The sequence below is a fragment of the Staurois parvus genome, unplaced genomic scaffold, assembly GCF_062004578.1.
Source record: "Staurois parvus isolate SC_StPar_1 unplaced genomic scaffold, SC_StPar_1.0 ptg000612l, whole genome shotgun sequence".
Taxonomy (NCBI): Eukaryota; Metazoa; Chordata; class Amphibia; order Anura; family Ranidae; genus Staurois; species Staurois parvus.
In genome coordinates this window covers 576,551-593,341 of record NW_028318408.1, presented here as the reverse complement: position 1 = coordinate 593,341, position 16,791 = coordinate 576,551, and the positions used below count along the sequence as shown (strand labels likewise).

The 16,791-nt window shown below is 45.1% G+C and overlaps 1 protein-coding gene and 1 long non-coding RNA gene across 2 annotated transcripts; both read left to right on the top strand.

Annotated features, from left to right (window-relative positions):
- Positions 1 to 271: 271 nt before the first annotated feature.
- LOC149449565 (uncharacterized) lies at positions 272 to 8,290 on the top strand. Its single transcript, XM_089693064.1, has 5 exons — positions 272 to 383; positions 2,173 to 2,250; positions 5,222 to 5,311; positions 5,472 to 5,534; positions 8,067 to 8,290. The coding sequence occupies exons 1-5, from the start codon at positions 272 to 274 to the stop codon at positions 8,288 to 8,290; spliced, it is 567 nt and encodes a 188-aa protein (XP_089549190.1).
- Positions 8,291 to 8,320: 30 nt separating this feature from the next.
- Positions 8,321 to 9,161, top strand: LOC149449564 (uncharacterized). The gene is made up of 2 exons (XR_016315391.1): positions 8,321 to 8,424; positions 8,936 to 9,161. It is a non-coding gene; the product is annotated as an uncharacterized LOC149449564 (long non-coding RNA).
- The last annotated feature ends 7,630 nt before the right edge of the window (positions 9,162 to 16,791 follow it).

Here is a 16,791-nt window from a genome sequence, read left to right as displayed (position 1 = left end):
TAGCCTGTGTGGGGGATTTATGTGTCACGTGATCCCGGCTCAGTATGAGGGTGTGATGTCATAGCCTGTGTGGGGGATTTATGTGTCACGTGATCCCGGCTCAGTATGAGGGTGTGATGTCATAGCCTGTGTGGGGGATTTATGTGTCACGTGATCCCTGCTCAGTATAGGGTGTGATGTCATAGCCTGTGTGGGGGATTTATATGTCACGTGATCCTGGCTCAGTATAACGGCGTGATGTCATAGCCTGTGTAGGGGATTTATGTGTCACATGATCTTAGTCTCTCCACAGGCAAAAGATATCAGTTTACTGTACACGGCCATCAATAAACCCAAGAAGTCAGCACAGAAGGAGAACACAACCACCACCAAGACCACACACGGTAAGAATGATGTCATCACCTAAAATGATGGACCTGTTATTCACATCCATTGTACAGTTGGAGCAAAGTCTAAATTATGACACATAGTAACAAATCATACATTTTTGGAAGAGAATCAGCCAATGAGATGAATGTTGTCAGCGTAGGGATGACCTTCAGAGCCCGTGTATTAAATATGTTGTGTGATGTCATATCATGGGTAGGGCTAACCCCCTTTTTTTAGTCCCCCTAAGCGCTGCACAGCCAGGTAACGCGCATTTTCCACATTTACTTACTGAGTCAGTGAAACGTTCCTTGAGCTTGTTTTTGATGTTTTTATTGAGGGGTGACAACTTGGACGGGGTCCAGGGGTACATGGGATGCCCAAGGAACTGTAAAACCTGAGGACAAACTTCTTAGCAACAACACTGTACAAAACGTGGACAAAAATCAGCAATTGTCTCTTTAAGGAGCACTAAGTCCCCTTTGGTGTACCTCCTCAGACCCCAGATGAATCCTTCTTTTACCCGGCTGTACTTAGGGTGTCCCTGGGCAAGGGATTCCAAGATCTGCAGTTAAGAGAACTAGTTAGGTATGGCACCTCACTGCCTTCTCCCTTCTCTGGCCCAGAGAATGTAGAAGTACTCACACTGTCCTGTCCAGTTTGCTTGGCGCTGCTTCAGGAGGAAGTGGAGAGGAGACATTGGTGGAAGTGGCAGCAGAGGAGCTCTCTAAATTCGCAGACCCATTGCTTCAGGACAGATCACCATACCTATAGTGGATATCCACATACCCAGGGAGCAACATCAGGTTTTTGAAAAGGGGAGCCCTTGAGGACGAGGACCACCTGTATCAATCCCATAGTATCCTGTTTGATGACCCACCGTCCCTTAGAGGGAAGACCTTCCAGTTCCTCACCCTTCCTTATCTTATGACATCTGGATTAATTATATAAGGCGCATTTTACATGCGCGTCCGGTGAGTGCGCATTACCTTCACCACTATTGCACTGTTACCGGGTCCAGAGTTACCAGAGCACCAGAGTCACCTTTTATCTTATTTATTGAATATACAGTGGAACCTTTTATATATTTTTATTATTAATTGCTCTTATTGAATTATTTGCTCTTATTGAATCATTGATTTTACTTGGTTATTAATTTTATTAGTGCTGCACCTTTATATATATATTATAGTCTCATGAGTGCCTCATAGTACGTACAGCCCTGGGAATTTGCCTTTTCTTTCCTAAAACAGGTTTATTCCAAGTTAGTATGAACTGACTCTGTCGTAGGTAGAGGCCCTGTCCTGGGTGGAGGCCCTGTCCTGGGTGGAGGCCCTGTCATAAGTGGAGGCCCTGTCATGTGTGGAGGCCCTGTCATGTGTGGAGGCCCTTTCATGGGTGGAGGCCCTGTCCTGGGTGGAGGCCCTGTCCTGGGTGGAGGTTCTGTCGTAGGTGGAGGCCCTGTCTTAGGTGGAGGCCCTGTCCTGGGTGGAGGCCCTGTCCTGGGTGGAGGCCCTGTCCTGGGTGGAGGCAGTGCCAACTTTATTATCAAACCCAATCTTCCACTTAGTGAAGGTTCTGATTCTATTATTTGCATACAGGTTTAGCACCATACCCTGCTTGGGGAGGGCCACTTCTCATAACCCCCCAACAGAAGACTACAATGGAATATGAGAGTACTGTATACAGAGATCCCTACAGTTGCTTAGTATACAGGGGTCTTCTCCTTAAGGATGAGGATTTCGATAGCATTATATATAATGTCCCCTATTCACCGCACTGTATATGTCTTCTCTCTTTCCCAAGCATATGAAGATGTTCAGATGCTCCGCGAGTCTACAGGAAATGGACATATCAAAGCAAAGAAACTTTTATTTACACAAGGTAAGTCTACAGACATAGAAGATAGAGAGACCTCCTCTATATGGACCGGAGAGACCTCCACCACACAATGCAACAACTGGCATATCAGACCAAAGAGACCTTCACCCACACAAGGTGACAAATGACATATCAGACCAGAGAGACATTCCCCACACAAGGTGACAACTGACCTATCTGACCAAAGTTACATTCCCCACACAAGGTGACAACTGACCTATCTGACCAAAGACACATTCCCCACACAAAAGGACAACTGACATTCCCCACACAAGGTGACAACTGGCCTATCTGACCAAAGAGACATTCCCCACACAAGATGGCAACTGGCAGTTCCCACACAAGGTGACAACTGACCTATCTGACCAAAGAGACATTCCCCACACAAGGTGACAACTGACCTATCTGACCAAAGTTACATTCCCCACACAAGGTGACAACTGACCTATCTGACCAAAGAGACATTCCCCACACAAGGTGACAACTGACCTATCTGACCAAAGAGACATTCCCCACACAAGAGGAAAACTGACATATTTGACCAGAGAGACATTCCCTACACAAGGTTCTGTTTTTGAATTGGCTTATGTGAATGGATTTGGTTTTGAAATGGATTAAGTTTCTGGAATGGCTTGGGTTTTTGAATTGGATTAAGTTTTTGGATTGGATGGAGTTTGTGGAATGGATTGGGCATTTGGATTAGATTGGGATTTGGGAATTAACTGGAGTTTAGAACTGGATTGGGTTTTTGGAATGATTTGTGTCTTTAGATTGGATTGAGCTTTGGGAATGGATTCTTTTAATTGGATTGAGTTTTTGAATTGGATGTAATTTTTGGTATGGATTGGATTTTTGGAATGTATTGCATTTTTTGAATGGATTGGGTTTTTGGAATGGTTTGGGTATTTGAATTGGATTAATTGTTTGGAATATATTGAGTTTTTGGAAAGGATTTTTTTTACTGGATTGAGTTTTTGATTTGGATTGGATTTTTGGAGTGGATTGCTTTTTTTGACTGGATTGGGTTTTTGGAATTGAATTGAGGTTTATATTGAATTGGGTTTTTGAATAGTATGGGTTTTTGGAATGGATTGAGTTTTTAGAATGGATTGGGATTTGGAATGGTTTGGGGTCTTGGAATGGGTTGAGTTTTTGGAGTGGTTTGGGTTTTTGAATTAGATTAAGTTTTTGCAATGGATCAAGTTTTTGGAAAGGATTGGATTTTTGGAATGGTTTGGGTTTTTTTAATTGGATTGAGTTTTTGGAATGGATTGAATTTTTGGATTAGATTGGGTTTGAATTGGGTCTTTGGATTGGATTTAGTTTTTGGAATAACTGAATTTTTGATTTTGATGAGTTGTTGGAATGGATTGGGTTTTTGAATTGGATTGATATTTTGAATTGGATTGATATTTTGAATTGGATTGGGTTTTGGGAATGGATTGAGTTTATGGAATGGATTCAGTTTTTGGAATGAGTTGGGTTTTTTGAATGGATTGCGTTTTTTTTAATGGATTGGGTTCTTGAAATGGTTTGGGTCTTTGAATTGGATCAAGTTTTTGGAATGAATTGGGGTTTTTGGAATGGATAGGGTTGTGAATGTTTACTCTCTTCATCATCTCATCTCCACACTGCTATTATCATTTTGTATCACTAGCCCCTCCCTTTTAGATGGTAAGATCTCAGGAGCAGGATCCTCCTAACCCTCATCTTGACTTGTATTCCTTCTATTCTGTGACTTGTTGGTTCTCTATAAGTCTTGATTAACTAGTAGCCGACCGCAGATAGCCGAATGACGGCTTCACTGCAGCCGGCCAGTTCTGAGTGGACGTCATATGACGTCCTCCCAGAACGCGCTCTCCTGCGCGCCCCTACGGACACAGCTGATCACGTGATGTGGTAAAAGGCCAATCACAGCGGCCTTTTACCACGTGATCAGCAGTGTCCAATGACACGCTGATCACCGGGAAATGCAATGCCGGTTCTCGGCTGCACTTTCCTCACGCTGTCAGATCGTGAGGAAAGTACTGCCGAGAATCGGCAGTTGTCAGAGCGGGGATCGGCACCGATCATCAGGGCACTGATGATCAGTGCCCTGATGATCGGTGCCCAGCAGTGCCACCCGCAAGTTCCGCCCACCTGTGCCCAGCAGTGCGCCCACTAGCTCCGCCCAGCAGTGCACCCACCTGTGCCCAGCAGTGCACCCACCTGTGCCACTCTGCAGTGTCACACACCTGTGCCCAAAAGTGCCACCTACCTGTGCCCAGCAGTGCCACCCACCTGTGCCCACCCACCTGTGTCCACCAGTGCCACCCACCTGTGCCCACCCACCAGTGCAGCCCAGCAGTGCTGCCAGTCAGTGCCACCAGTCAGTGCCCAGGGGTTGTGCCAGTCAGTGCCGCCAGTCAGTGCCCAGCAGTGATGCCAGTCAGTGCCGTCTATCAGTACCCGTCATCAGTGTCACCTATCAGTGCCGCCTATCAGTGCTGCATATTAGTGCCGCCTATCCGTGACACCTCATTAGTGCTGTCTATCAGTGCCGCCTATCCGTGCCGCCTCATTAGTACTGCTTATCAGTGCCCTTTAGTGCTGCCTATCAGTGCCCATCAGTGCCGCCTATCAGTGCCCATCAGTGCTGCCTCATCAACGCACATCAGTGAAGGAGAAAAAATACCTGTTTGAAAAATTTTATAATAGAAACAAAGAAACTTTTTTTTTTTTTTAATTTTTTGCACTTTTTTATTTATAGCGCAAAAAGTAAAGCTCCCAGCGGCGATTAAATACCACCAAAAGAAAGCTCTATTTGTGAGAAACAAATGATCAAAATTTTATATGGGTACTATGTTGCATGACCGCGCAATTGTCAATCAAAGTGCGGCAGCGCTGAAAGCTGAAAATTGGCCTGGTAAAGAAGGGGGTATAAGTGCCCGGTAGGCAAGTGGTTAATAATACTAATAACAATTATCTTTTTCAGTTTGGGATGGAAGACATGTGAAGCTTCTGGTTGGTGTGCTGATCACCGTCTGTCTCATTCTGATTACCGTCATATCTGTGGTGGCCACAAGTGAGTACTGACAATGTCTCTGTGTATAAGGAAATGCATATTATAGAAGTGCTGAGCAGTCCAATGCCAGGAGACTGTAGCTGGGATGCTGGACCCCTCTGTGTCAATGTGTAATTCAGCATGGAGATGGGTTGGATTAAGTCTCTGCTTCAATTTCCAGAAGGAAATGGCCTGAAATCAGACAGTAAAGAATCAGGAACATCAGAATCAAATGGGCAATCAGGTAATGTGCAGACATGAGTCCTTTCCTTGTCTTCTCAATGTGTGCTTCTGACAGCTGGATTCTCCTGTGTCCGGCTGTCTCTCCATCATTACTGACTGTCTCTATTATTCCATATTACAGGACGGTCTCTCCTGTGTCCGGATGTCTCTTCATCATTACTGACTGTCTCTATTATTCCATATTACAGGACTGTCTCTCCTGTGTCCGGCTGTCTCTCCATCATTACTGACTGTCTCTATTATTCCATATTACAGGACGGTCTCTCCTGTGTCCGGATGTCTCTTCATCATTACTGACTGTCTCTATTATTCCATATTACGGGATGGTCTCTCCTGTGTCCGGCTGTCTCTCCATCATTACTGACTGTCTCTATTATTCCATATTACAGGACGGTCTCTCCTGTGTCCGGATGTCTCTTCATCATTACTGACTGTCTCTATTATTCCATATTACAGGACTGTCTCTCCTGTGTCCGGCTGTCTCTCCATCATTACTGACTGTCTCTATTATTCCATATTACAGGACGGTCTCTCCTGTGTCCGGATGTCTCTTCATCATTACTGACTGTCTCTATTATTCCATATTACGGGATGGTCTCTCCTGTGTCCGGCTGTCTCTCCATCATTACTGACTGTCTCTATTATTCCATATTACAGGACGGTCTCTCCTGTGTCCGGCTGTCTCTCCATCATTACTGACTGTCTCTATTATTCCATATTACAGGACGGTCTCTCCTGTGTCCGGATGTCTCTTCATCATTACTGACTGTCTCTATTATTCCATATTACAGGACTGTCTCTCCTGTGTCCGGCTGTCTCTCCATCATTACTGACTGTCTCTATTATTCCATATTACAGGACGGTCTCTCCTGTGTCCGGATGTCTCTTCATCATTACTGACTGTCTCTATTATTCCATATTACAGGACTGTCTCTCCTGTGTCCGGCTGTCTCTCCATCATTACTGACTGTCTCTATTATTCCATATTACAGGACGGTCTCTCCTGTGTCCGGATGTCTCTTCATCATTACTGACTGTCTCTATTATTCCATATTACGGGATGGTCTCTCCTGTGTCCGGCTGTCTCTCCATCATTACTGACTGTCTCTATTATTCCATATTACAGGACGGTCTCTCCTGTGTCCGGCTGTCTCTCCATCATTACTGACTGTCTCTATTATTCCATATTACAGGACGGTCTCTCCTGTGTCCGGATGTCTCTTCATCATTACTGACTGTCTCTATTATTCCATATTACAGGACTGTCTCTCCTGTGTCCGGCTGTCTCTCCATCATTACTGACTGTCTCTATTATTCCATATTACAGGACGGTCTCTCCTGTGTCCGGATGTCTCTTCATCATTACTGACTGTCTCTATTATTCCATATTACGGGATGGTCTCTCCTGTGTCCGGCTGTCTCTCCATCATTACTGACTGTCTCTATTATTCCATATTACAGGACGGTCTCTCCTGTGTCCGGCTGTCTCTCCATCATTACTGACTGTCTCTATTATTCCATATTACAGGACGGTCTCTCCTGTGTCCGGATGTCTCTTCATCATTACTGACTGTCTCTATTATTCCATATTACAGGACTGTCTCTCCTGTGTCCGGCTGTCTCTCCATCATTACTGACTGTCTCTATTATTCCATATTACAGGACGGTCTCTCCTGTGTCCGGATGTCTCTTCATCATTACTGACTGTCTCTATTATTCCATATTACAGGACTGTCTCTCCTGTGTCCGGCTGTCTCTCCATCATTACTGACTGTCTCTATTATTCCATATTACAGGACGGTCTCTCCTGTGTCCGGATGTCTCTTCATCATTACTGACTGTCTCTATTATTCCATATTACGGGATGGTCTCTCCTGTGTCCGGCTGTCTCTCCATCATTACTGACTGTCTCTATTATTCCATATTACAGGACGGTCTCTCCTGTGTCCGGCTGTCTCTCCATCATTACTGACTGTCTCTATTATTCCATATTACAGGACGGTCTCTCCTGTGTCCGGATGTCTCTTCATCATTACTGACTGTCTCTATTATTCCATATTACAGGATGGTCTCTCCTGTGTCCGGCTGTCTCTCCATCATTACTGACTGTCTCTATTATTCCATATTACAGGACTGTCTCTCCTGTGTCCGGCTGTCTCTCCATCATTACTGACTGTCTCTATTATTCCATATTACAGGACGGTCTCTCCTGTGTCCGGCTGTCTCTCCATCATTACTGACTGTCTCTATTATTCCATATTACAGGACGGTCTCTCCTGTGTCCGGCTGTCTCTCCATCATTACTGACTGTCTCTATTATTCCATATTACAGGACTGTCTCTCCTGTGTCCGGCTGTCTCTCCATCATTACTGACTGTCTCTATTATTCCATATTATGGGATGGTCTCTCCTGTGTCCGGCTGTCTCTTCATCATTACTGACTGTCTCTATTATTCCATATTACAGGACGGTCTCTCCTGTGTCCGGCTGTCTCTCCATCATTACTGACTGTCTCTATTATTCTATATTACAGGACGGTCTCCTAGATGTCCAGATCTTTGGATCCCCACCAATAATATGTGTTATTTCTTCTCTGAGAAGAAGAAATCCCATTCAGAGAGCATCAAATACTGTGCAGAACGTGATTCCAAACTTGCCCTTGTGAAGGAGAAGACTATACAGGTCAGTGTCGGGGTCACCGATGGGATGGGGGGTGGGGAGAAGCTGGTACTACTTAGGAGACATCCAGGTAGATGATGGGAATAATCTGCTGTGTATTGTGTTCTCCAGAGACTGGTGACCATCACAGGAAAGGAGTTCTGGGTTGGAATATCCCATTATAACATCCAAGGTGGAGTGTGGACAGGAAAATGGACAGATGGAAGCCTAGAGTAAGTATCACAGGGTTGGGGTTCTCTGCCTCCACAATGATTGGCTCACACTCTGAATGGGTGACAGGACAGTTCATTTCCCTCTACAGAACTCTGACAGCCATTGAGAATTCTATGAATAAGTACAAATAAGTGGTGTCATTAATCAGCAGCCCACGGCTATGACAGATCTTCTCTGACACCCCATGCTGACCAATCTCTTATAGATTCTAAGACAATTCTCACTCTCTCCCTTCTCTCAGTGGGTCCCTCATGGGCCCGAGTGACCCCTCTGATACCCCCCTTGACCCCATTCACTTATATAGGACTGGACGTGTTATATCTATGCAGTGTCCTCTATGGTTCCTCATCACCAGACACTGGAGTGTGACAGCCGGTGTGTGCACCAACCCAACTACATATGTAGAGGTCTCTGTACGTGTTTTACTCCATGGTCTCCTCTGTACCTCCATCTTCTTACTGCTCATCCTCAATCACTGTGTACATTCTCTACCATTCATCTCCTATCTAGAAATATCACCGAAGGGATTGGAAGCTGTGCCAAGCTGGGATCACGTCTGACACTGGAGATCTGTTATACTGAACTGAACTTTATCTGTGGGAAAGGCATTGTGTGAATGTTTTGTTCTCTGTACAATAATCCTGAATTGTATATAAAGTACAGATGGAGTCATAGTTGTATTTTCTGTTTTGTGTTGATTTCTGTATTTCTCAGATAATAAAACGTTTGGTACCAATATGTGTGTACTGATGTACTGTGTCTTGTGACATTAAAGGATGAGGAGACTTTTCTTGCACCGTCCTCAGATGTCTCTTCTGGGCAAAGAGTGTTCATAGTAGGTTACGCAGCAGAGAGACCTTTACAGCTCTGGACATCCCTGTGAATGACAGTCGGGCTCTTCATACACCATCAAGTAGCCAGTAGCCTCTCTCAGATCCGACCTGGTCCCCACGCTGCATATGTCCTTTCTTCCAGGGGGCAATGCTTCTCCCCTAAAAAATGCCACCCTTGGCAAATGCCTTGTTTGCCTTCTGGTAAATACGCCTCTGTTCAAGAGAGGAGGTTAGAGAAGGAGAAGTGAAATAAGGATTGAAGAAAGGAAAGGAGAGGAAAGAAGAGTTCAGGGAAGGAAAGGACAGGAGGTTAGAGAAGGGAAAGTGAGAAGAATGGATGGATTGTGTTGTAATCCAACCAAGACTGAATATGCCTGAATCATGTATTCATAAAAATGTTACAAATAGTAGCAAACCTGCTATGACAGACTGTAATAAAGTGTCAAAGGGAGGCCAAATGTGTATTCTGTATATCCTCCTTATGGGGGTCATTTAGATCCTGTGTGTTCCCCACTGGACACCAGATGGTGTGTCTACATCCCAGATTAGCACAAACAAGGAGTAAAGTCTCCCCTAACCTCAGAGACAAATGTATGTATTTCAGTCTTCAACATTCTGAAAGGTGTAATAACTCATACCCCATGCAAAAGCCAAAGCCTGGTTGCACACTAAGAACATGTCAGACTTACAGATGGGAAGGCATTGAAAAGATGGAAAAGTTGGGAGAAAAAAGCTTTTTTTTCTTTTTTTTTCCAAATCCCAGTTTTGTTTTCCTGGAAAAAAAGGAGTGTGAAATATATTATTTTACAATGATTAATAATATATCTCTGACATGATATTCAAACTACATAAAGACCTTAATAAAATATTTCTGAGAGTTTATGTAAAGGTTTCAAATTTTGAAAGTTCTCTCAGCTGAAGACACACAAGTCCTGGAATACAATCCAAGTAACACTGTACTTCTCTATACAGTTCTAAAACAAGATAAATGTGCATTTCTGCCACTAGTGGGCACTGCAGAGGAAAAGCTCCAGTTTAGTTTTCTCATGGGCACCGTCTTGTATCTCCCACAGTTGGGTGATTGTTGGGAAAGAGTAGATGATAGTTTCTGTCCTCCTTTCAGGCCTTCATTGACAGGTAGGAGGGTACATTCATCTGACAAATGTGTTTATCTTTTTAACCTTTAAATGATTCCTATTAATGTTCTCCACCATCACTGCATAATGGCTCCCTATCGTCTGCTCAGTAAGTTGCTTTTTTTTCCTTTCCTCCTCTCAGTAAAATGGTGACACCAACATCTAGAGTTTGGAAACATTTCCACAGTGCAGTGTCTGCTGAGAGCAAAGCTGCAATGTGAAAATTTTGTGAGAAGAAATGTTCTTTTCCAAATGCTACAAGGATGACAAAACACATCCCGGCATGCCAGAAGACATTAGAAATACTTGATAGAATGAAATGATGAGAATCATAATGAAAGTGGGAGGAGCTTTTCCCTTCAGACAAATCCTTCCAGAAACACTATTTCTGCTGTGTCAGGAATGGATTCACAACTGGTGGTGGGACTCACCTGCCGTGTGGGCTGCAGTACCAGGGCTGGCTAGTGGGTGCTCTCAGCAGCCAGAAGCTCACTCCTGCAATCAAGCCATCACCTGAAGCTGATTGCAGGAGGTGTATTTAAGGAATGGCCAGGCCTGCAGTCAGGGCCTTGGTGTATGTTTCCCATGAGCCCCTGTACCTGCATCCTGTCTGCTTCCTGCCTGATCCTGACTCTGCTTGATCCTGACTCTGCTTTGACCTGACTCTGAACGAACTCTGCCTGTCCTGACCTCGGCTATTCCTGACCACTCTTCCGCTCCCTCCTGGTACCCTGTTTGCCCGTTTGCTACCGACGCGACCTGCCCGACTACGTTTGATTTGTATATATGGTTATCTGTTGGAGGTTGGGTTGTTTGCACTGTGTTATGTTTACCTTTCACTGCGTTTGTGTTGTTTAGTCTTTAATAAATTGTCTTGCTTACTCTATACCTGAAGCCTGCGTTTCCCTGTGTCAGTCCACACACCTCTGGTCATACCCGGAGCCCTGACATGCTGCTTCTGGATCATCACAAATTTTAAAAAGCAAGTTTAGTTTATTCACTGAAGAAGCCGTACTTTTATATCCATCACATTTCAACTTCCCAGTGTGACAAAATGTCTTTCAATTTATAAAACTACTCCACACTGAATTTTTTTCTTCAATTTTTCCAAACATTTTAACTTTTTTTTCTGGAAAATAATGTGTTTCTTTTTAACATGGTTCAAAATTTTCATAAATTTTACATCTCTGGTCAGACTGCAAAGGTGATAGTTTAATGGTAAAATATAGGAGAATTATATATATTCTGTGTGTCTCCAGAGGAAGGGGGTGGAGATAAGAGAGGAATGGGGGAGGGAATAGGAGAGGGGAGGTGTGAAGACCAAAGAGTAATGAAGGAAAAATTAGGGAAAGGGATAAGATGGGGAAAGTATGGGTAGGCCATGACACAGAGGGGAGGGATATGGGGGAAGGAGGAAAGGAATGGGGAGTAGAGAGGCAATAGGAGGGGAGGAGAGGGGAATAGTGATGGGTGTATCTGCCTGGATACAGTTTGAGGGCAGGTTTGGTGAACACGGCCAAAAAATCTGAAAATTGCAAACTTGAATTTGAAACCAAATACCAGGGGAAAAGATTCTTGAAATAATTTCCATTTTAATGCCAATATGTATGGATGTCAAGGAGAAGCCCACACAAAAATAACTGTGTGGGGTCCCCCCAAAATTCAATACCCGTCTCCCTTTTTAAATAGCGGCCTTCATGCCGTCAACAGAGAATTCAGCTTTCCTTATATACACTCAGGGGAATCAAAACATTACAGTGGGTTGTTGAAGTGGAACTATACTCCCCTCCATTCCAGAGATGTGGCTGTCAGGTTTCTGTGGTTGTGAGCCTTTGTAGAACGTCAACTCGAGTCTAAGGCCCAGCCTGCTTCTTCACCAGGGCCCCTGATGGTGGGGATGGACCTGCAGCAAGCTGGAGCCAGGTTGCAACCCCCAGGTACGCCCAGCTAAGGATGCAGAGACCCCCAGCATGTGCAGAGTACAACTGCAGGAGACTGAAGGGAAAACGAGGAAACAAGTCAAGGTCAGGGTAGGCAGAAGGCAACCAATAATGGTGCACAAAGCTAGAAATGGTACAAGGGAAGTCTGACACTGAATACAAGTAATGTCAGGCAAACTAGCATCCCAAGGAAAACAGGGAATTGCTCAGGTAGTGCGGGCTCTACTGAGCATGTCTTATGTAGGAAAACAAATTGGTAGGTGGGCCAGGAAGTGATAGAAGGGAAAGGAAATATAAACCCACAGAATAGCAGGTGGTGCCCATAGGTGAGTACAGAAGCCGGCAGCACATGGGAAAGTCATCAGGTCTAGAAGAAGTACTGCAGCAAGGAGGTGAGAATTACACTGACAGGAACTACAGGCTATACTGTGACAGTGGAGTTCACCAGCTCCCTCACCAGCAGTGATATCTTCATCAGGTCTTCTTCTAAGTTTAGGATTTTTGATGCCGTGACTCCCGGAAAATGCTGGTGGGATTGAGCATAGAGCTGTATGTGGGTGGGACCACCCTGTATACCATACACATGAGGGGGCCATATGCAGGAGAGTGGGCCACCCATAACACAGAGCCTCGGGCCCATGAACTTTCCTTCTGCCAATCTCTCACTTTTAGAGGTGCGCTAATGCCACAGGCCACATACAGCCTTTTCTCATCCCCTGGTAGCCACTACTTAGCCCCTTCTCACTTAGAGCTCACATTTACACAGGCCTGTGATACTCTCATGGTCCAGGACACAGCTTCCAAAGTCCATTCAAACACTCAGGGCCCATGTCACCTGGTGCGTGCAACCTGATGGGGCCATCTCTCACTGCCAGGGGGTTGGCTCTGTTTCTCCGACCACCACCTGTCCAACCACCAACAGCTCTGAGACCGACCAGGTTGCATCAAACACTTCACAATTACCAGGACCCCACTCTACTGAATTTGTTCTTCTTCACACACCCTGCAGGACAGTAACTACATATGGTACATGACCCTGATACTGGTCCCCAACTGAGTCAAGAACAAAACAAGTTGGTCCATTGCTTAATACTTTTAAAAGTATTTAAATTTGTAGCACTACCCCCTTAGGAGTTGCTGAAGTTTTGGTTCCCTTTATAGTCCTGCACAGCCAGGCAACAGGCATTTCCTTCACTCAGACTTGCATCCAGGAGACAGCAAACAGTCCTTGAGCTTGTTTTTTAGGGATTTTGTTTTTTTGGAATTGAACATGGATAGGGTAAGGGCTGTATGGGATGCCCAAGAGTTTAGTAACTGAGGACAACGTCCTGGAACTATGTACAAATCTTTAGACAAAAATGTTCTTCTTGGAGAGTTAGCCAGCATCTCCTGTAGTACCACCCCAGACCCCAGATTCTCCTAATATGACTGCCTGAAGGAATCCCTGGTCAGGGGATCCAATGACTCTCATTTTAAATGAACAACAGTAAGCTTAACCAGCTTCCCACTGAAGTGCACCTTCCCCTGTCTGGCCCAGGGGGTGCAGGTCTATTCACTCAGTCCTCTGTCTGTGAACTGATGGGTTGGTGGCTCCGGCTCCTTCCCCGCTGCACAGGTGGTCCTCTCTCTGGAGTCAACAAGCTGCTGAGTTTTCCTCCTTTACAACATCCCTGCCTGGAGGTGAGCTCCTCTCCATTGGGTTCCCTCCCAGGGTTCCGCTCTCCAGCCTAAACTCTTCATATTTCACCTAAACTCTCTCCTCTCCTGCTCCTCTAGCTGAGCATGCTCATTTCCTCTTAGGGACTGTCTTGGTATTAAGCCAAGCCTCCTGTTGAGGATTGACCAGGATCCCTTGAGAGTGCAAACCAGCCACTCCTCACTCCCTCCCACTGCTTCTAGAACTTTCTCCAAAGTCTCCCTCCCAGAGAGCTGATCTGCAGAGCCTCGTTCCTGACTGAAATTTGACCCCTCTGACTAGTACACCGGGACTGCTACTCAGCCCTTCTAACTGAAAGTTAGAACTCTAGCTCCCCCTATCTACCTAGGAGGGTGCTACAAATGTGTAACAGTCCCTACATTGGCAGAATACAGGGGGTGTTCCATTAACTATTCAAAGATGGTATTAGATGCAGGACATCAATAAACAGTTCCATATCCTGGGGTAAAGTTAAAAATGTGAATTAGAAACAGTCCCACTATACACTGGATTGCAGGAGGGGTGCTGTGGTCTACCCACTCAGTGTCCCATTGGGAGTCCATCCCAGGCCATAGGACTCTAACCCAAGTTCTAGGGTTGGGGGGGCGCTCTCACTCTGGCCAGGCATTTTTCTCTACTGCTGCAGGCATCCAAAGAAAGAGAATTGAACTCTTCCAACTAAATATAAATATAGCCGGGCAATAGCTACCAGCCCACCTACTAAGGGGGGTGACTAGAAATAAAGGGAAACTCTCACTTCCACCTGCCTACATGTGTATGCTCCCCAATGCCAGCACTAGAAGGATGACAACGCCAAGAGACCATTCAGCAAGGGTCCAGGTGCCTTCTGGTCATAATCAGTGGAATACATGTCCAGGTTCCTCTAATCAGTGTAAATGGCCCTGTCATGTCAGCACAGGGTGCCACAACCCATAACAAGTCATTTCACGTTTTTGTATTTTTCCACGTATCCTCCATATACTGGAATGTTTATATAATGACTCCCATATACTGCCATCCACTTCTTTATATGATATATGTCCTTCTATATACTGTATAAGATAGAATTTAGTCCTTCAGGGGTGTGGACATTTTTGAAAAAAACTACTTGTCCAGGGACTAAATCCGTGTCCCAAGTTGTCTCCCATGACAATATACTTGTCCAGATAAAAATAATTTTTTTCTTAACTAAAATCGTAATTAAATCTGAGGTGCTTTCAGGAATGTCTGGGGCTTTTGAAAACAAAAGGGGTTTTATGGCAACTTAAACTTTTAATATTTAATATGTGCTCCTCGCCCCCTCCTGTCTCCAGCACTGCACCCGGGAACTAGCAGGGAGGAAAGAGACCTTGCAGTGTAATGAGCACTGATTGGGTGCTCGTCAGGGAAGAGAGTGTCCTTATCTCAGGTCCCCCCACTGGCGCTACTTGCTCCTCCCTCCTGTTGGGTGCCTCCACAGCCAGCAGCTTTCTATGGGGGCACCCTCTACTACATGTGTCCATTCACACACAGAGCCATGGCTTGGTCCCGTCCTCTCTTTCTCCTCATTGGCTCGCTGGCTGTGATTGAGGAGAGGGATAGCTGAGAATCCAGTGCACATTGCTGGATCGAGAGGGGGCTTAGGTGAGTATTAGGGGGTGCTGGGGGGGCTGCTGCACAGAGAAGGTTTTTTACCTTCATGCATGAAATGCAAGCAGCATTATTTGGATATTCTACCCAAACGGAAAACTAGGACCGCTCCGTACACATTGGACATCTCTGTACATCTGCTAGAGAGATGCGGGGGTTGTGTTGGCACTCTCATGTGATCCTCCAGTATTTCTTTATTTCCTTTCCTTATTTAGAAAATCAGCCCCATCATCTCTAATAGACGTCACACTCTTGTTCTGTCCCCGTACATGGCTGACCACACAGGAGCTCTCAGGTCTCATTACCTCTTCCCCTCCAGCTGGAGAGAGCACAGAACATCATATGAGAGCAGAGACAACATGGAGGAGGACACCAAGTCTGCCTGGAGGAGCGCTCAGAAAGCAGGTAACCTGGGGAGGGTTGGGAGAGAACAAACTGAGAACATTTATAAAGCAACTGAGGCTCATATCAGCAGTCTGCCTGTGCAGTGTGAGTGTAGGAATGTCTACAATTATCTTTGTGTCTCTTTTCTGACCAAAGAGACAAATGTAATTTTGTGTGGTTGTGCCTCCAAATAGTGATTGTCCATCTCATTTCTCTGTTGTGCCACAACTGTCAGCGTCTTTTTATCAATTACATCTAATCTCCGAACCGTCACAGAATGTAGAAGTGCTAAGGAGCTATTTATAAATGTGCAGATATGTACCAGAATCCATCCCTCCATCACCATGACCATCCCCCTCCGTATCACCAACTGTCCATAAGACTCTCCTACCGGTAATCATTGTCAGAAAACTTCATCATGACCATCACCCCCCATATCACCAACTGTCAATAAGACTCTTCTATTGGTGGTTATTGCCAGAATACATCACCATGGCCATCACCCTCCTTATCACCAACTGTCCATAAGACTCTTATATTGGTGGTTATTGCCAGATTATATCATCATGATCATCACCCTCTGTATCACCAACTGTCCATAAGACACTTCTATTGGTGGTCGTTTCCAGAATACATCACCATGATCATCACCCCCCATATCACCAACAATCCATTAGACTTTTCTGTTGGTGGTCATTGTCAGAATACATCACCATGAACATTACCCTCCCTATCACCAACTGTCCAT